The 21039-nt window shown below is 46.2% G+C and overlaps 1 protein-coding gene across 1 annotated transcript in view; it reads left to right on the plus strand.

Annotated features, from left to right (window-relative positions):
• LOC127928841 (thioredoxin domain-containing protein 11-like) overlaps positions 1-20369 on the plus strand; it is a 40134-nt gene extending 19765 nt beyond the window's left edge. The window contains exons 10-14 of the mRNA XM_052516265.1: positions 922-964; positions 3009-3862; positions 15395-15424; positions 15668-15809; positions 20261-20369. Of these exons, the coding sequence (XP_052372225.1) occupies positions 922-964; positions 3009-3862; positions 15395-15424; positions 15668-15809; positions 20261-20369 (1178 nt within the window). The remainder of the gene's footprint in view (positions 1-921; positions 965-3008; positions 3863-15394; positions 15425-15667; positions 15810-20260) is intronic.
• The last annotated feature ends 670 nt before the right edge of the window (positions 20370-21039 follow it).

The following is a 21039-nucleotide window of genomic DNA, read 5'->3' on the forward strand; positions in this document are numbered from 1 at the left end:
TCACCATGCGGCAGGCTGAGGGCTGACTGGCTGGGTGGCTGGCTGACTGACTGACTGGCTGGTTGGCTGACTGGCTGGCTGGCTGACTGGGTGACTGACTGGTTGGCTGGCTGACTGGCTGGTTGGCTGACTGACTGGCTGACTGGCTGGTTGGCTGGCTGGCTGGCTGGCTGGCTGGTTGGCTGACTGGCTGGCTGGTTGGCTGACTGGCTGGTTGGCTGTCTGACTGGCTGTCTGACTGGCTGGTTGGCTGGCTGGCTGGTTGGCTGGTTGGCTGCCTGGCTGGCTGGCTGGCTGGCTGGCTGACTGGCTGTCTGACTGGCTGACTGGTTGGCTGGTTGGCTGGCTGACTGACTGGTTGGGGGGGTTGTTTCTGTTTTGTGACTAGTGCTGAATTGGGTTGGCTTTTTTGATTGGCATTGATATTCAACTGGTTAAACTTCCTGTAGTAACAGGATGTGACGCATGACTGTCTCTGTGTGTAGGGTGAACGTGGCGCGCTGCCGTGGGAGTTCATGGTGGCTCCCTCTGTCCTGGCTGGCTGGTAATGTCCTCCTCAGACACAGGTAATACAGAACACATACCTGTCCTCCTCTCCCCCAGACACAGGTAATACAGACTGGTTGGCTGGCTGACTGACTGACTGACTAGCTGGTTGGCTGACCTGGCTGGTTGGCTGACTGGGTGACTGACTGGTTGGCTACCTGTCCTGGCTGGTAAGGCTGACTGGCTGGTTGGTTAATACAGGCTGGCTGGCTTCCTCAGACACAGGTAATACAGGCTGACATACCTGTCCTGGCTGGCAGGTAATGGCTGACTGTCCTGGTTCCCCAGACACAGGTAAGGCTGGTTCCTCTTCTCCAGACACAGGTAAGACAGGTCCTCCTCAGGCTGGCTAAGGCTGGTCCTCCCTAGACACAGGTAAGACAGAACACACACCTGTCCTCCTCTTCCCCAGACACAGGTAATACAGGCTGACCTGGCTGGTTGGCTGGCAGGTAATGGCTGGCTCCCCTGGCTAAGCTGGTTGGCTGGCTGGCTGGCTGGTTCCCCAGACACAGGTAATGGCTGGCTGGCTGGCTGGCTGGCTGGCTGGCTGGCAGACACTGGCTGGCTACCTGTCCTGGCTTCCTCAGACACTGGCTGTCCTGGCTTCCCCAGACACTGGCTGACCTGTCCTGGCTTCCCCAGACTGGCTGTCTGACTGGCTGACTGGTTGGCTGGTTGAACACATACCTGGCTGTCTGACTGGTTGGGGGTTGTTTCTGTTTTGTCAGACACGTAAGTGCTGAATTGTCCTCCTCTTCCCCAGACACAGGTAATACAGAACATTTACCTGTCCTTTTACATTCCATTGATATTCAACTGTTTCAGACACAGTTAAACTTCCTGTCCCCCAGTAACAGGAGAAAGAACACATACTGTCTCCTGTTGTCAGACACAGGTAATACAGAACACATACCTGCAGACACAGGTAATACAGAACACATACCTGTCCTCCTCTTCCTCAGACACAGGAGTTCATACCTGTGGTAATCACTTCCCCTCTGTCCTCCTCCTTCCCCAGACACAGGTAATACAGAACACATACCTGTCCTCCTCTTCCTCAGACACAGGTAATACAGAACACATACCTGTCCTCCTCTTCCTCAGACACAGGTAAGACAGAACACACACCTGTCCTCTTCCTCAGACACAGGTAAGACAGAACACATACCTGTCCTCCTCTTCCTCAGACACAGGTAATACAGAACACATACCTGTCCTCCTCAGACACAGGTAATACAGAACACATACCTGTCCTCCTCAGACACAGGTAATACAGAACACATACCTGTCCTCCCTTCCTCAGACACAGGTAAGACAGAACACACACCTGTCCTCCCTTCCTCAGACACAGGTAAGACAGAACACATACCTGTCCTCCCTTCCTCAGACACAGGTAAGACAGAACACATACCTGTCCTCCTCAGACACAGGTAAGACAGAACACATACCTGTCCTCCTCAGACACAGGTAAGACAGAACACATACCTGTCCTCCCTTCCTCAGACACAGGTAAGACAGAACACACACCTGTCCTCCTCTTCCTCAGACACAGGTAAGACAGAACACATACCTGTCCTCCTCAGACACAGGTAATACAGAACCACATGACCTGTCCTCCTCAGACACAGGTAATACAGAACACATACCTGTCTTCCTCAGACACAGGTAAGACAGAACACATACCTGTCCTCCTCAGACACAGGTAAGACAGAACACATACCTGTCCTCCTCAGACACAGGTAAGTACAGAAGACATACCTGTCCTCCTCAAGACACAGTTCTCTCTGTAAGACCAGAACACACTAAACAAGACCTGTATTGTACATGACCTGCTTAGACTGTTGTTGAATAGACTGTTCTCTGTGTACTAAACAAGACCTGATATTGAATAGACTGTTCTCTGTGTACTAAACAAGACCTGATATTGAATAGACTGTTCTCTCTGTACTGTGTAAACAAGACCTGATATTTAATAGACTGTTCTCTCTGTACTAAACAAGACCTGATATTGAATAGACTGTTCTCTGTGTACTAAACAAAACAAGACCTGATATTTAATAGACTGTTCTCTGTGTACTAAACAAGACCTGATATTGAATAGACTGTTCTCTGTGTACTAAACAAGACCTGATATTGAATAGACTGTTCTCTGTTTACTAAACAAGACCTGATATTTAACAAGACTGATATTTCTGTTCTCTGTACTAAACAAGACCTGATATTGAATAGACTGTTCTCTGTGTACTAAACAAGACCTGATATTGAATAGACTGTTCTCTCTGTACTAAACAAGACCTGATATTGAATAGACTGTTCTCTGTGTACTAAACAAGACCTGTTGTCTATAAACACCTGTTGTCTATGATTCACTAATATGAAAGATTTCCCACAGCCTCTCATGCCTCATTTAGTTAGACTAACTAGTCTAATGTTACTTCCTGACTCTCTTCGTCTCTTAGGAAACACCTGTCCGTCAAGTTCCCGGAGGACACGCCCATCACTCTCCCCACCCTATTACGCTTCATCCTGAAGCACTCCGACTCCGCCCACCAGCCAATGAAAGCAGACGGATCCGACCCTCACCCTCACGTTCTCCTCAAGGCGGAGTTCCGCGCTCTACAAGGAGAAGTCCAGACATTACATCGTGCACGCCAGCGCCTCTCCAACCAACTGGCCCAGCTGTGGCGAGACAACCGGCGGTTATCCTTCCACGCCGTGGCCCTGGAGACCCACAATGCACTGCTGCAGTCCCAGAATGGCGAGCTGCAGCGCGAGAGGCTGAGCCTAGTGGAGCAGCACAAGGAGAAGAGTCGTCAGTTAGGGGAGGCGGTCAGGAGACTACAGGAACTAGCGGACGCATCAGAGAACCTTCTCACTGAGAATACACTGCTGAGGGTTTTACTGGGAGCTCTGAGAGCCAGGGAGACAGAGAGAGGGGAGGAGGAGAACGAAGAGGAGGAGACAGGGAGGAGGAGGAGGAGGAGACAGGGGAGGAGGAGGAGGAGACGACAGGGGAGGAGAGGAGTTATATGGCCTCTTGACAGGGGAGGAGAATACCCTGCTGAGGGTTTTACTGGGAGCGCTGAGAGCCAGGGAGACAGGGGAGGAGGAGGAGGAGGAGGAGACAGGGGAGGAGAGGAGTTATATGGCCTCTTGACAGGGGAGGAGAATACCCTGCTGAGGGTTTTACTGGGAGCGCTGAGAGCCAGGGAGACAGGGGAGGAGGAGGAGACAGGGGAGGAGGAGGAGGAGACAGGGGAGGAGGAGGAGGAGGAGACAGGGGAGGAGGAGGAGGAGACAGGGGAGGAGGAGGAGGAGACAGAGGAGGAGACAGGGGAGGAGGAGGAGGAGGAGACAGGGGGGGAGGAGGAGGAGGAGGGGGAGGAGGAGGGGGAGGAGGAGGAGGAGGAGACAGGGGAGGAGGAGGAGACAGGGGAGGAGGAGGAGACAGGAGGGGAGGAGGAGGAGACAGGAGGGGAGGAGGAGGAGACAGGAGGGGAGGAGGAGGAGGAGACAGGAGGGGAGGAGGAGGAGGAGACAGGGGAGGAGGAGGAGGAGACAGGGGAGGAGGAGGAGTTATATGGCCTCTTAATGAAGGGGCATGTCATGCCAAGTAATGCTGGTAGAATGGAAACAGCTGATGAATCACAGCCTCTTGACCCCCCCTAGAAGAAAGAGGAGGTACTACGGGGGCCCTGACAGATGGTGGGAGTAGAGGAGGTGGGAGACCAGAGGAATCACAGCTTCATAATGTTCTCCTAGTGGAAGGAGGGAACACGACATAGACACAGCAGCTTTATAACCAGGTACCGTAGGATGTCCTCTGGGACCAGAGAGAGACGGGAAGGAAAGGAGATGATACTACAGACAATGCAGCGTGTTGTTGATGACGCCTCTAAGCTTCGGACTTTAGAATGTGTGTAACACTCTAGAATGTCCAGTCATAATGCCAACTGTAGAATCCATAAGGGCTAGTGGTCCGGGAGAAGGTTCTACCCAGTGAGGTCAGAGAGGAGCGACCAGCCCCGTCACAGAGAGACACAAATACAAGTCAAATGGGCAGTTGGTGACATGGAACGACAAGAAATGGAATAAAGCCCAATGGGCCGATGAACACTAGAAATGCGCCTCAAATGGCACCCTATTCTAGATGCAGTGCTAGTCTAGCTAATAGGGTTTCCATTTGGGACATATACACTCGGTGAGTTTAGTAGTGAGAAGCTGTCTTCTGAAGCCTGGGTTTTTGGTTGTGTGTTTGTATTTTTCCAAGGAGCACCAGGTGATTTCTCCACAGAGAAGGTGCATTTTGTTTCTGGTTCTTTTTGTTCATCTATTTTTACAAGAATCGCTAAAAATGTCTTTCTATGTTAATTCAGGAAAAGAGAAGATGCAGCTGTTTTACATGTCAAATATTGAACAGATTTTTACTGATTAAAAATCTTTTAATTTAATCAACCGCGTTGTGTATTATTCGTTTTCTTCAGTCTCGAGATGTCGAGATGCATTTGCCTTCAGCTGACGGCCAATAGGATTGCTGGTTGCATCTCGACAGCCAATAGGATTGCTGGTTGCACCTCGTCAATATGGACAGTAGAGGCCCCACATGTCTGCCAGTGATACTACATACATACATACATACATACATACATACATACATACATACATACATACATACATACAATCACAATCATTGGCGCATAAAATATGCTGAGGAAGGATAATGTTTCATTAGATGATTGGGCGCATGACTTCCTGAGAGGTGGCTGGATTCTCATGACCTGGCGTGTCTCTGTGTTGGGTGGGTGGGTCTGAGCATTATCAGTGTAACCTGGTTCTGCACCCTGAGAACACATGCTGCTCATTTCAGCCCAGAGAAGGTTTCACTTCTTCTGTCCGTTAGCTCTTCTCTCTCATCTGTAACACTGAGATAAACATCCCAACGGTTCGCTGTACCTGCTTGCCTTCTTCAGTCCGTTAGCTCTTCTCTCTCGTCTGTAACACTGAGATAAACATCCCAACGGTTTGCTGTACCTGCTCCCCTTCTTCAGTCCGTTAGCTCTTCTCTCTCGTCTGTAACACTGAGATAAACATCCCAACGGTTCGCTGTACCTGGTCCTCTTCTTCAGTCCGTTAGCTCTTCTCTCATCATCTGTAACACTGAGATAAACATCCCAACGGTTCGCTGTACCTGGTCCCCTTCTTCAGTCCGTTAGCTCTTCTCTCTCATCTGTAACACTGAGATAAACATCCCAACGGTTCGCTGTACCTGGTCCTCTTCTTCAGTCCGTTAGCTCTTCTCTCTCATCTGTAACACTGAGATAAACATCCCAACGGTTCGCTGTACCTGGTCCTCTTCTTCAGTCCGTTAGCTCTTCTCTCTCATCTGTAACACTGAGATAAACATCCCAACGGTTCGCTGTACCTGGTCCCCTTCTTCAGTCCGTTGTTCAATCGAAGTGTAAAAAACTACGAGATGCGGAATAGGCTGCTGTTTGTCCCCTTCGACTCCATCCACACTGAAGCAGTAACTATGCCAACGATGTATGGACTCAATGTATGGGCTGATCCACACATACCTGGCTGATTGGGAGGTGGTGATGGATGGGACAGACATACCTGGCTGATTGGGAGGTGGTGGTGGATGGGACAGACATACCTGGCTGATTGGGAGGTGGTGATGGATGGGACAGACATACCTGGCTGATTGGGAGGTGGTGGTTGATGGGACAGACATACCTGGCTGATTGGGAGGTGGTGATGGATGGGACAGACATACCTGGCTGATTGGGAGGTGGTGGTGGATGGGATAGACATACCTGGCTGATTGGGAGGTGGTGATGGATGGGACAGACCTACCTGGCTGATTGGGAGGTGGTGATGAATGGGACAGACATACCTGGCTGATTGGGAGGTGGTGATGGATGGGACAGACATACCTGGCTGATTGGGAGGTGGTGGTTCTCAGGTGATGGATGGGACAGACATACCTGGCTGATTGGGAGGTGTGTGGTTCTCAGGTGATGGATGGGACAGACATACCTGGCTGATTGGGAGGTGTGGTGGTTCTCAGGTGATGGGTGGGACAGACATACCTGGCTGATTGGGAGGTGTGGTGGTTCTCAGGTGGTGGGTGGGACAGACATACCTGGCTGATTGGGAGGTGTGGTGGTTCTCAGGTGGTGGGTGGGACAGACATACCTGGCTGATTGGGAGGTGTGGTGGTTCTCAGGTGGTTGATGGGACAGACATACCTGGCTGATTGGGAGGTGTGGTGGTTCTCAGGTGGTGGATGGGACAGACATACCTGGCTGATTGGGAGGTGGTGTGGTTCTCAGGTGGTGGATGGGACAGACATACCTGGCTGATTGGGAGGGGTGATGGATGGGACAGACATACCTGGCTGATTGGGAGGTGGTGTGGTTCTCAGCTGGTTGATGGGACAGACATACCTGGCTGATTGGGAGGTGTGGTGGTTCTCAGGTGGTGGATGGGACAGACATACCTGGCTGATTGGGAGGTGGTGTGGTTCTCAGCTGGTTGATGGGACAGACATACCTGGCTGATTGGGAGGTGTGGTGGTTCTCAGGTGGTGGATGGGACAGACATACCTGGCTGATTGGGAGGTGGTGTGGTTCTCAGCTGGTTGATGGGACAGACATACCTGGCTGATTGGGAGGTGTGGTGGTTCTCAGCTGGTTGATGGGACAGACATACCTGGCTGATTGGGAGGTGTGGTGGTTCTCAGGTGGTGGATGGGACAGACATACCTGGCTGATTGGGAGGTGTGGTGGTTCTCAGGTGGTTGATGGGACAGACATACCTGGCTGATTGGGAGGTGGTGTGGTTCTCAGGTGGTGGATGGGACAGACATACCTGGCTGATTGGGAGGTGTGGTGGTTCTCAGGTGGTTGATGGGACAGACATACCTGGCTGATTGTGAGGGGTGATGGATGGGACAGACATACCTGGCTGATTGGGAGGTGTGGTGGTTCTCAGGTGGTTGATGGGACAGACATACCTGGCTGATTGGGAGGGGTGATGGATGGGACAGACATACCTGGCTGATTGGGAGGTGTGGTGGTTCTCAGCTGGTGGGTGGTGGATGGGACAGACATACCTGGCTGATTGTGAGGGGTGATGGATGGGACAGACATACCTGGCTGGTTGTGAGGGGTGATGAATGGGACAGACATACCTGGCTGATTGGGAGGTGTGGTGGTTCTCAGGTGGTTGATGGGACAGACATACCTGGCTGATTGGGAGGTGTGGTGGTTCTCAGGTGGTTGATGGGACAGACATACCTGGCTGATTGGGAGGTGTGGTGGTTCTCAGCTGGTGGATGGGACAGACATACCTGGGTGATTGCGTCTGAAATGGCATCCTAAGGGACCTGATCTAAAGTAGTGGACTATAGAGGGAATAGGGTGCCATGAGGCTCTGGTCTAAAGTAGTGGACTATAGAGGGAATAGGGTTCCATGAGGCTCTGGTCTAAAGTAGTGGACTATAGAGGGAATAGGGTGCTATTTTAGATCAAATCTAATGTTATTTGTCACATGCTTCTTAAACAACAGGTGTAAACTAACAGTGAAATGTTTACAGGCCCATCCGAACAATGCAGAGAGAAATACTAGAAGAATAATGTCACTAATAATATAAAACACGATGAGTAATGATAACTTGGCTCTATTTACACTGAGTAACGATAACTTGGCTCTATACACAATGAGGAATGATAACTTGGCTCTATACACACTGAGTACCGTTAACTTGGCTCTATACACAGTAAGGAACGATAACTTGGCTCTATACACACTGAGGAACGATAACTTGGCTCTATACACAATGAGTAATGATAACTTGGCTCTATACACACTGAGTAACGATAACTTGGCTCTATACACAATGAGGAACGATAACTTGGCTCTATACACAATGAGGAACGATAACTTGGCTCTATACACACTGAGTAACGATAACTTGGCTCTATACACAATGAGGAACGATAACTTGGCTCTATACACAATGAGGAATGATAACTTGGCTCTATTTACACTGAGTAACGATAACTTGGCTCTATACACAATGAGGAATGATAACTTGGCTCTATACACACTGAGTACCGTTAACTTGGCTCTATACACAGTAAGGAACGATAACTTGGCTCTATACACACTGAGGAACGATAACTTGGCTCTATACACAATGAGTAATGATAACTTGGCTCTATACACACTGAGTAACGATAACTTGGCTCTATACACAATGAGGAACGATAACTTGGCTCTATACACAATGAGGAACGATAACTTGGCTCTATACACACTGAGTAACGATAACTTGGCTCTATACACAATGAGGAACGATAACTTGGCTCTATACACACTGAGTAACGATAACTTGGCTCTATACACAGTAAGGAACGATAACTTGGCTCTATACACAGTAAGGAACGATAACTTGGCTCTATACACACTGAGTAACGATAACTTTGCTCTATACACAATGAGTATTGATAACTTGGCTCTATACACACTGAGGAACGATAACTTGGCTCTATACACAATGAGGAACGATAACTTGGCTCTATACACAATGAGGAACGATAACTTGGCTCTATTTACACTGAGTAACGATAACTTGGCTCTATACACACTGAGTAACAATAACTTGGCTCTATACACAGTAAGGAACGATAACTTGGCTCTATACACACTGACTAACGATAACTTGGCTCTATACACACTGAGGAACGATAACTTGGCTCTATACACACTGAGGAACGATAACTTGGCTCTATACACAGTGCGTAACGATAACTTGAATAGCAGTATAGGTAGGAGACAGGACAGTAGATAGCAGTACAGGCTGTTTGGTAGGAGACAGGACAGTAGATAACAGGACAGGCTGTTTGGTAGGAGACAGGACAGTAGATAGCAGTACAGGCTGTTTGGTAGGAGACAGGACAGTAGATAGCAGTACAGGCTGTTTGGTAGGAGACAGGACAGTAGATAGCAGTACAGGCTGTTTGGTAGGAGACAGGACAGTAGATAGCAGTACAGGCTGTTTGGTAGGAGACAGGACAGTAGATAGCAGTACAGGCTGTTTGGTAGGAGACAGGACAGTAGATAACAGTACAGGCTGTTTGGTAGGAGACAGGGTACAGTAGATAGCAGTACAGGCTGTTTGGTAGGAGACAGGGTACAGTAGATAACAGTACAGGCTGTTTGGTAGGAGACAGGACAGTAGATAGCAGTACAGGCTGTTTGGTAGGAGACAGGACAGTAGATAGCAGTACAGGCTGTTTGGTAGGAGACAGGACAGTAGATAACAGTACAGGCTGTTTGGTAGGAGACAGGACAGTAGATAACAGGACAGGCTGTTTGGTAGGAGACAGGACAGTAGATAACAGTACAGGCTGTTTGGTAGGAGACAGGACAGTAGATAACAGTACAGGCTGTTTGGTAGGAGACAGGGTACAGTAGATAACAGTACAGGCTGTTTGGTAGGAGACAGGACAGTAGATAACAGGACAGGCTGTTTGGTAGGAGACAGGACAGTAGATAGCAGTACAGGCTGTTTGGTAGGAGACAGGACAGTAGATAACAGTACAGGCTGTTTGGTAGGAGACAGGACAGTAGATAACAGGACAGGCTGTTTGGTAGGAGACAGGACAGTAGATAGCAGTACAGGCTGTTTGGTAGGAGACAGGACAGTAGATAACAGTACAGGCTGTTTGGTAGGAGACAGGACAGTAGATAACAGTACAGGCTGTTTGGTAGGAGACAGGACAGTAGATAACAGGACAGGCTGTTTGGTAGGAGACAGGACAGTAGATAACAGTACAGGCTGTTTGGTAGGAGACAGGACAGTAGATAACAGTACAGGCTGTTTGGTAGGAGACAGGACAGTAGATAGCAGTACAGGCTGTTTGGTAGATAACAGTACAGGAGACAGGACAGTAGATAACAGTACAGGCTGTTTGGTAGGAGACAGGACAGTAGATAACAGTACAGGCTGTTTGGTAGGAGACAGGACAGTAGATAACAGTACAGGCTGTTTGGTAGGAGACAGGACAGGCAGTACAGGCCGTTTGGTAGGAGACAGGACAGTAGATAACAGTACAGGCTGTTTGGTAGGAGACAGGACAGTAGATAACAGTACAGGCTGTTTGGTAGGAGACAGGACAGTAGATAACAGTACAGGCTGTTTGGTAGGAGACAGGACAGTAGATAGCAGTACAGGCTGTTTGGTAGGAGACAGGACAGTAGATAACAGTACAGGCTGTTTGGTAGGAGACAGGACAGTAGATAGCAGTACAGGCTGTTTGGTAGGAGACAGGACAGTAGATAACAGTACAGGCTGTTTGGTAGGAGACAGGACAGTAGATAACAGTACAGGCTGTTTGATAACAGTACAGGCTGTTTGGGAGACAGGACAGTAGATAACAGTACAGGCTGTTTGGTAGGAGACAGGACAGTAGATAACAGTACAGGCTGTTTGGTAGTAGATAACAGACAGGCTGTTTGGTAGGAGACAGGACAGTAGATAACAGTACAGGCTGTTTGGTAGGAGACAGGACAGTAGATAACAGTACAGGCTGTTTGGTAGGAGACAGGGACAGTAGATAACAGACAGGCTGTTTGGTAGGAGACAGGACAGTAGATAACAGGACAGGCTGTTTGGTAGGAGACAGTAGGGACAGTAGATAACAGGACAGGCTGTTTGGTAGGAGACAGGACAGTAGATAACAGGACAGGCTGTTTGGTAGGAGACAGGACAGTAGATAACAGGACAGGCTGTTTGGTAGGAGACAGGACAGTAGATAACAGGACAGGCTGTTTGGTAGGAGACAGGACAGTAGATAGCAGTACAGGCTGTTTGGTAGGAGACAGGACAGTAGATAACAGTACAGGCTGTTTGGTAGAGACAGGACAGTAGATAACAGTACAGGCTGTTTGGTAGAGAGACAGGACAGTAGATAACAGGACAGGCTGTTTGGTAGGAGACAGGACAGTAGATAGCAGTACAGGCTGTTTGGTAGGAGACAGGACAGTAGACAGGACAGGCTGATAGGAGACAGGACAGTAGATAACACAGGCTGTTTGGTAGGAGACAGGACAGTAGATAACAGTACAGGCTGTTTGGTAGGAGACAGGACAGTAGATAACAGTACAGGCTGTTTGGTAGGAGACAGGACAGTAGATAACAGTACAGGCTGTTTGGTAGGAGACAGGACAGTAGATAACAGTACAGGCTGTTTGGTAGAGAGACAGGACAGTAGATAACAGTACAGGCTGTTTGGTAGGAGACAGGACAGTAGATAACAGTACAGGCTGTTTTGAGACAGGACAGATAACAGTACAGGACAGTAGACAGTAGATAACAGTACAGGCTGTTTGGTAGGAGACAGGACAGTAGATAACAGTACAGGCTGTTTGGTAGGAGACAGGACAGTAGATAACAGTACAGGCTGTTTGGTAGGAGACAGGGTACAGTAGATAACAGTACAGGCTGTTTGGTAGGAGACAGGACAGTAGATAACAGTACAGGCTGTTTGGTAGGAGACAGGACAGTAGATAACAGTACAGGCTGTTTGGTAGGAGACAGGACAGTAGATAACAGTACAGGCTGTTTGGTAGGAGACAGGACAGTAGATAACAGGACAGGCTGTTTGGTAGGAGACAGGACAGTAGATAACAGTACAGGCTGTTTGGTAGGAGACAGGACAGTAGATAACAGTACAGGCTGTTTGGTAGGAGACAGGACAGTAGATAACAGTACAGGCTGTTTGGTAGGAGACAGGGTACAGTAGATAACAGTACAGGCTGTTTGGTAGGAGACAGGACAGTAGATAACAGTACAGGCTGTTTGGTAGGAGACAGGACAGTAGATAGCAGTACAGGCTGTTTGGTAGGAGACAGGGTACAGTAGATAACAGTACAGGCTGTTTGGTAGGAGACAGGACAGTAGATAACAGTACAGGCTGTTTGGTAGGAGACAGGACAGTAGATAACAGTACAGGCTGTTTGGTAGGAGACAGGACAGTAGATAGCAGTACAGGCTGTTTGGTAGGAGACAGGACAGTAGATAACAGTACAGGCTGTTTGGTAGGAGACAGGACAGTAGATAACAGGACAGGCTGTTTGGTAGGAGACAGGACAGTAGATAACAGGACAGGCTGTTTGGTAGGAGACAGGACAGTAGATAACAGTACAGGCTGTTTGGTAGGAGACAGGACAGTAGATAACAGTACAGGCTGTTTGGTAGGAGACAGGACAGTAGATAACAGTACAGGCTGTTTGGTAGGAGACAGGACAGTAGATAACAGGACAGGCTGTTTGGTAGGAGACAGGACAGTAGATAACAGGACAGGCTGTTTGGTAGGAGACAGGGTACAGTAGATAACAGTACAGGCTGTTTGGTAGGAGACAGGACAGTAGATAACAGTACAGGCTGTTTGGTAGGAGACAGGACAGTAGATAGCAGTACAGGCTGTTTGGTAGGAGACAGGACAGTAGATAACAGGACAGGCTGTTTGGTAGGAGACAGGACAGTAGATAACAGGACAGGCTGTTTGGTAGGAGACAGGACAGTAGATAACAGACAGGCTGTTTGGTAGGAGACAGGACAGTAGATAACAGTACAGGCTGTTTGGTAGGAGACAGGACAGTAGATAACAGTACAGGCTGTTTGGTAGGAGACAGGACAGTAGATAACAGGACAGGCTGTTTGGTAGGAGACAGGACAGTAGATAACAGGACAGGCTGTTTGGTAGGAGACAGGGACAGTAGATAACAGTACAGGCTGTTTGGTAGGAGACAGGACAGTAGATAACAGTACAGGCTGTTTGGTAGGAGACAGGACAGTAGATAACAGTACAGGCTGTTTGGTAGGAGACAGGACAGTAGATAACAGTACAGGCTGTTTGGTAGGAGACAGGACAGTAGATAACAGTACAGGCTGTTTGGTAGGAGACAGGACAGTAGACAGGCTGTTTGGTAGTAGAGACAGGAGACAGGACAGTAGATTCAGTACAGGCTGTTTGTGTAGGAGTGACAGTAGATAGAAAAGTAGGAGACAGGACAGTAGACTCCTTTTTGACCAGCAGAGCAGTACAGGCTGTTTCCAGTAGATTACAGCAGACCTAGTACAGTACTGTTTATAAGAGATCATGTGTCTGTTATTGACAGGAAAAGCATGATGAAAAAATGTAAGCTTACATCAACAAACAGGACACAGAGTATTTTATTTAGACAATGAAAAAACAGGCTGTTTGGTAGGAGACAGGACATGTTTTCTCTCTGGACTAGGACAGTATTAGTTGCTGAATGTTTGGTAGAGACAGGGCTACAGCATTAGTTGACAGTGTTCCATTACAGGCTGTTTTTGTCCGTCTTGCTGTGTGTTCTCTGAGACAGTACTCAACTCTCAGTACAGGCTGTTTCAGGGACAGGGATGGCCAGGCTGTTTGGTAGGAGACAGGACAGTAGATCCAGGTGCCTGTTGGTATGTCCTAGTACTACTGTTTGGGAGACAGGACAGTAGTAGCAGAAACTACAGGCTGTTTGTAGAGACAGGACAGTAGATAACAGTAACTATAGATAACAGTACAGGCTGTTTGGTAGAGACAGAAGGAGTAGTTAAACAGGCCTGTTTGTGTTTTCAGTGGAGACAGTTGGAAGAAGATAAACAATGGATTTTGGTAGGAGACAGGACAGTAGATAGCATTAATTTAATGGATGAATTGATGGATAAATGAAGGCTGTTTAATGAGATGAATAGATAGCAGTACAGGCTGTTTGGTAGAGAATGAGGCTGTTTGAAGCCATGCTTTGAGGTACTGTAGGAATGAATGAGATAACAGTACAATTTGGTAGGAGACAGGGACAGTAGATAACAGGCCCTCCAGTAGATAGCAGTACAGGCTGTTTGGTAGGTGGCAGTAGATATACAGTACAGGCTGTTTGGGGACAGTCCTAGATAGCAGTACAGGTCCAGACAGCAGATACAGGCTGTTTGGTAGGAGACACCAGACCAGTACAGGGTCACAGTAGATAGGTTGACTGTTTGGTAGGAGACAGGGTACAGTAGATAGCAGTACCTGTTTCTGGACAGTAGTCCTAGGAGACAGGACCTAACAGTACAGGCTGTTTGTAGAGACAGGAGGGGAGACAGACAGTAGATAACAGGACAGGCTGTTTGGTGAGACAGGGACAGTAGATAACAGTACAGGCTGTTTGAGTGTACAGTGATGTGACAGTGTGTGTGTGTAGGAGACAGGGTACAGTAGATAACAGGACAGACAGGACAGGGCAGTGTTAGGAGACAGGACAGGATAACAGTACAGGCTGTTTGGTGGAGACAGGACAGTAGATAACAGTACAGGCTGTTTGTGGACAGGCTGTTTGGTCAGGTGTCTGTGTCAGTACAGGCTGTTTGGTAGGAGACAGGACAGTAGATAGCAGTACAGGCTGTTTGGTGAAAGTACAACAGTAGATAACAGGACAGACTGTTTGTAGGAGACAGGGTACAGTAGATAACAGGACAGACTGTTTGGTAGGATGGGCGGATCCGGCTACTGACTCTGTTCACCCTCCTGTGTTAGTGAGTAGAAGAAAAGTACCAGACTTGACCAGCAGAGCAGTAAGACTAGCACAGCAGACCTTGTTTTATAAGAGATTTGATCTGTTATTGGAAAAGTAATGATGAAAAATGTAAGCTTATCAAAAAAAAACAAACAAAGTTTGAACTTTTGAATGTTTTCTCTCTGGCTAAGCAAGTTGAGTGTCCAGTGTGTTTGTGTCTTGCTGTGTTCTCTGTTAAAGTCAACTCTTTTCCTCTCAGGGACGATGGCCAACGTCCAGGTGCCTGTTGGTATGTCCTACACTTTGGGTTGAGTGCTTGTTAACTATAAAGAGGTTAAAACTGTATTTTTGGACAGATGTTGGAAGAAATAAATAATGAATGGATGGATGAATGAATTAATTTAATGGATGAATTGATGAATGAATGAATTTAATGGATGAATTGATGAATGAATGAAGCCATGCTTTGAGGTTTAGGAATGAATGAATTAACACGTTAATGACTTAGAGAATTAATAATACCCCCCTCCAGTGGCCATCGGTGCGTTTGGGGACAGTCCTGTCCAGATGACCTGTCCTACCTGTCACCAGACCGTGGTCACTAAGGTTGACTTCTCCTCTGGTGTCCTCACCTACCCTTCTGTGGGGGACTCTTCTTCTGTGGGTGCGTACAAGTGTGTGAGTGTGTGTAGCTGTAAGTGTGTGTGTGTGTGTGTGTGTGTGTGTGTGTGTTTGTGTGTGTGTGTGTGTGTGTGTGTGTTTTGTGTGTGTTGTGTGTGTGTGTGTGTGTGGTGTAGTGTGTGTGTGTCTGTGGTGTAGTGTGTGTGTGTGTGTGTGGGGTGAAAGCCAATCCTACTGTTTGTCAGTGGGTTCAGGTCAGACACCACAGGCTGAAATGACTTGAATCAATCTAGCAATTTGTTGTTATTTTGATCCATTAATATTAGTAATTTTCACAAAATAAACAAACAAATGTCAAACTTGATGAAAATGAATGTACAGTATTTGGCCCCCTTGAACTTTGCGACCGTTTGCCACATTTCAGGCTTCAAACATAAAGATATAAAACTGTATTTTTTTGTGAAGAATCAACAACAAGTGGGACACAATCATGAAGTGGAACGACATTTATTGGATATTTCAAACTTTTTTAACAAATCAAAAACTGAAAAATTGGGCGTGCAAAATTATTCAGCCCCCTTCAGTTAATACTTTGTAGCGCCACCTTTTGCTGTGATTACAGCTGTAAGTCACTTGGGGTATGTCTCTATCAGTTTTGCACATCGAGAGACTGAAATTTTTTCCCATTCCTCCTTGCAAAACAGTCGTCTAATGGGTCGTCTAATGGGACGTCTAATGGGTTGTCTAATGGGTTGTCTAATGGGTTGTCTAATGGGGTCGTCTAATGGGTCGTCTAATGGGTCGTCTAATGGGTAGTCTAATGGGGTCGTCTAATGGGTCGTCTAATGGGGTCGTCTAATGGGTAGTCTAATGGGTCGTCTAATGGGTAGTCTAATGGGTCGTCTAATGGGTCGTCTAATGGGTCGTCTAATGGGTCGTCTAATGGGTTGTCTAATGGGTTGTCTAATGGGGTCGTCTAATGGGTCGTCTAATGGGTAGTCTAATGGGTCGTCTAATGGGGTCGTCTAATGGGTCGTCTAATGGGGTCGTCTAATGGGTAGTCTAATGGGTCGTCTAATGGGTAGTCTAATGGGTCGTCTAATGGGTCGTCTAATGGGTTGTCTAATGGGTCGTCTAATTTCAGTGTATTTGACTTTTTTAACTGCCATTTCCTGAAAGTCCCCACAAAACAAGCTAATTTCTCTCAGCTTCAGAGTCCTCTTCCTTCACCACATGTTGTGAGGTTATGCTTTGATGTTTTCTCCAGACTTGGCCCAGAGGGAATTGTTGATATGTTGGGCAATTGTTTATTCTAGATAAAAATGCATTTTTACCTACGACTTTGGTATTTTACAGATAGAAAGATTAAGTATTTATCCACAATTCCAATGTTTTAATTGCTATATTGTCATGACTACGCCACCATGGCCTATTTATTGCCTTTAACTCCCTTATCTCACCTCATTTGCTCTCACTGTATATAGACTTTTTTATTTTTTTGTTCTACTGTATTATTGACTGTATGTTTTGTTTACTCCATGTGTAACTCTGTGTTGTCTGTGTCACACTGCGTTGCTTTATCTTGGCCAGGTCGCAGTTGTAAATGAGAACTTGTCCTCAACTGGCCTACCTGGTTAAATAAAGGTGTTCTCAACTAGCCTACCTGGTTAAATAAAGGTGTTCTCAACTAGCCTACCTGGTTAAATAAAGGTGTTCTCAACTAGCCTACCTGGTTAAATAAAGGTGTTCTCAACTAGCCTACCTGGTTAAATAAAGGTGTTCTCAACTAGCCTACCTGGTTAAATAAAGGTGTTCTCAACTAGCCTACCTGGTTAAATAAAGGTGTTCTCAACTAGCCTACCTGGTTAAATAAAGGTGTTCTCAACTAGCCTACCTGGTTAAATAAAGGTGTTCTCAACTAGCCTACCTGGTTAAATAAAGGTGTTCTCAACTAGCCTACCTGGTTAAATAAAGGTGTTCTCAACTAGCCTACCTGGTTAAATAAAGGTGTTCTCAACTAGCCTACCTGGTTAAATAAAAGTGTTCTCAACTAGCCTACCTGGTTAAATAAAGGTGTTCTCAACTAGCCTACCTGGTTAAATAAAGGTGTTCTCAACTAGCCTACCTGGTTAAATAAAGGTGTTCTCAACTAGCCTACCTGGTTAAATAAAGGTGTTCCTCAACTAGCCTACCTGGTTAAATAAAGGTGTTCTCAACTAGCCTACCTGGTTAAATAAAGGTGTTCTCAACTAGCCTACCTGGTTAAATAAAGGTGTTCTCAACTAGCCTACCTGGTTAAATAAAGGTGTTCTCAACTAGCCTACCTGGTTAAATAAAGGTGTTCTCAACTAGCCTACCTGGTTAAATAAAGGTGTTCTCAACTAGCCTACCTGGTTAAATAAAGGTGTTCTCAACTAGCCTACCTGGTTAAATAAAGGTGTTCTCAACTAGCCTACCTGGTTAAATAAAGGTGTTCTCAACTAGCCTACCTGGTTAAATAAAGGTGTTCTCAACTAGCCTACCTGGTTAAATAAAGGTGTTCTCAACTAGCCTACCTGGTTAAATAAAGGTGTTCTCAACTAGCCTACCTGGTTAAATAAAGGTGTTCTCAACTAGCCTACCTGGTTAAATAAAGGTGTTCTCAACTAGCCTACCTGGTTAAATAAAGGTGTTCTCAACTAGCCTACCTGGTTAAATAAAGGTGTTCTCAACTAGCCTACCTGGTTAAATAAAGGTGTTCTCAACTAGCCTACCTGGTTAAATAAAGGTGTTCTCAACTAGCCTACCTGGTTAAATAAAGGTGTTCTCAACTAGCCTACCTGGTTAAATAAAGGTGTTCTCAACTAGCCTACCTGGTTAAATAAAGGTGTTCTCAACTAGCCTACCTGGTTAAATAAAGGTGTTCTCAACTAGCCTACCTGGTTAAATAAAGGTGTTCTCAACTAGCCTACCTGGTTAAATAAAGGTGTTCTCAACTAGCCTACCTGGTTAAATAAAGGTGTTCTCAACTAGCCTACCTGGTTAAATAAAGGTGTTCTCAACTAGCCTACCTGGTTAAATAAAGGTGTTCTCAACTAGCCTACCTGGTTAAATAAAGGTGTTCTCAACTAGCCTACCTGGTTAAATAAAGGTGTTCTCAACTAGCCTACCTGGTTAAATAAAGGTGTTCTCAACTAGCCTACCTGGTTAAATAAAGGTGTTCTCAACTAGCCTACCTGGTTAAATAAAGGTGTTCCTCAGCTAGCCTACCTGGTTAAATAAAGGTGTTCTCAACTAGCCTACCTGGTTAAATAAAGGTGTTCTCAACTAGCCTACCTGGTTAAATACATTTGTTCTCAACTAGCCTACCTGGTTAAATAAAGGTGTTCTCAACTAGCCTACCTGGTTAAATAAAGGTGTTCTCAACTAGCCTACCTGGTTAAATAAAGGTGTTCTCAACTAGCCTACCTGGTTAAATAAAGGTGTTCTCAACTAGCCTACCTGGTTAAATAAAGGTGTTCTCAACTGGCCTACCTGGTTAAATAAAGGTGTTCTCAACTAGCCTACCTGGTTAAATAAAGGTGTTCTCAACTAGCCTACCTGTTTAAATAAAGGTGTTCTCAACTGGCCTACCTGTTTAAATAAAGGTGTTCTCAACTGGCCTACCTGGTTAAATAAAGGTGTTCTCAACTGGCCTACCTGGTTAAATAAAGGTGTTCTCAACTAGCCACCTGGTTAAATAAAGGTGTTCTCAACTAGCCTACCTGGTTAAATAAAGGTGTTCTCAACTAGCCTACCTGGTTAAATAAAGGTGTTCTCAACTAGCCTACCTGGTTAAATAAAGGTGTTCTCAACTAGCCTACCTGGTTAAATAAAGGTGTTCCTCAGCTAGCCTACCTGGTTAAATAAAGGTGTTCTTAACTAGCCTACCTGGTTAAATAAAGGTGTTCTCAACTGGCCTACCTGGTTAAATAAAGGTGTTCTCAACTGGCCTACCTGGTTAAGTAAAGGTGTTCTCAACTGGCCTACCTGGTTAAATAAAGGTGTTCTCAACTAGCCTACCTGGTTAAATAAAGGTGTTCTCAACTAGCCTACCTGGTTAAATAAAGGTGTTCTCAACTAGCCTACCTGGTTAAATAAAGGTGTTCTCAACTGGCCTACCTGGTTAAATAAAGGTGTTCTCAACTAGCCTACCTGGTTAAATAAAGGTGTTCTCAACTAGCCTACCTGGTTAAATAAAGGTAAAATAAAATAAAAAATACGCTCTGGAGTGTTTTAACAAAATGAAACCAAAATATTTAAGCTGACTTCATTCAGGTTGAAATGCATTTGTGCAAATATGCATACACTATATTTAATGAGATATTTGAATGCAATATTTTGGAAAACATTTGTATACAAAATGTATTTAATTTGTGACTACATTTAACTGGTAAAAGATGATTGTGATTAAGAGAAATAAAATCCCTTTCAGGCCTTAAGATGCATCTCCTTACAATGTGTGACCGTTGTTCCTCCTCCTCAGGTTTGTTCTGGGTTGCTGTCTCATCCCGTTCTGTTTCGACAGGCTCAAAGACGCCAAGCACACGTGTCCCTCCTGCAAGACCCTCCTGGGGGTTTATAAGCGCTTATAAAGCCCATAATAACCAGCAGGAGACTCCTGTGTCTTTTGGGAAGCTAGCTACAACATTGTGTCATGTCGTCTGAGACAAGTTGCTCTTCCAACACAGTCTGTTGTTTGTCTCAGCTTCCACCCAGTAGAACTGCACAGCAGGCTGCCACGTGTTTGAAAGACCAATTAGATTTAACTCAATAGAACAATTTAACTGTCATAGAATGTTGTCATTGACAGTGTTCCGTCCCATCCCGCCCTGTCCCCAGCTATGCAGTTAACGGTTGCCTTGGCAACGGCAAAAATGTATGACTTCAATTAGATTTAACTCAATAGAACAATTTAACTGTCACAGAATGTTGTCATTGACAGTGTTCCGTCCCATCCTGCCCTGTCCCCAGCTATGCAGTTAACGGTTGCCTTGGCAACGGCAAAAATGTACGACTTCAATTAGATTTAACTCAAAAGAACAATTGAATTGTCATTGACAGTGTTCCATCCCATCCCGCCCTGTCCCTTGTTATGCAATTCACCGCTGCCTTGGCAACGGTAAAATATGTGTGCCATAGAAATAGACAACGTAGAATGTGAGTATTCATGGTCTGGTGGTTGTTGTATGATCTGTAAGTTATATTACTCTAATTGTCTCAATGCAGCACTGTGAGTCTTTCTGATTGAGTTCTGTACTGGTT

This window comes from Oncorhynchus keta, unplaced genomic scaffold (assembly GCF_023373465.1).
Source record: "Oncorhynchus keta strain PuntledgeMale-10-30-2019 unplaced genomic scaffold, Oket_V2 Un_scaffold_4275_pilon_pilon, whole genome shotgun sequence".
NCBI lineage: Eukaryota > Metazoa > Chordata > Actinopteri > Salmoniformes > Salmonidae > Oncorhynchus > Oncorhynchus keta.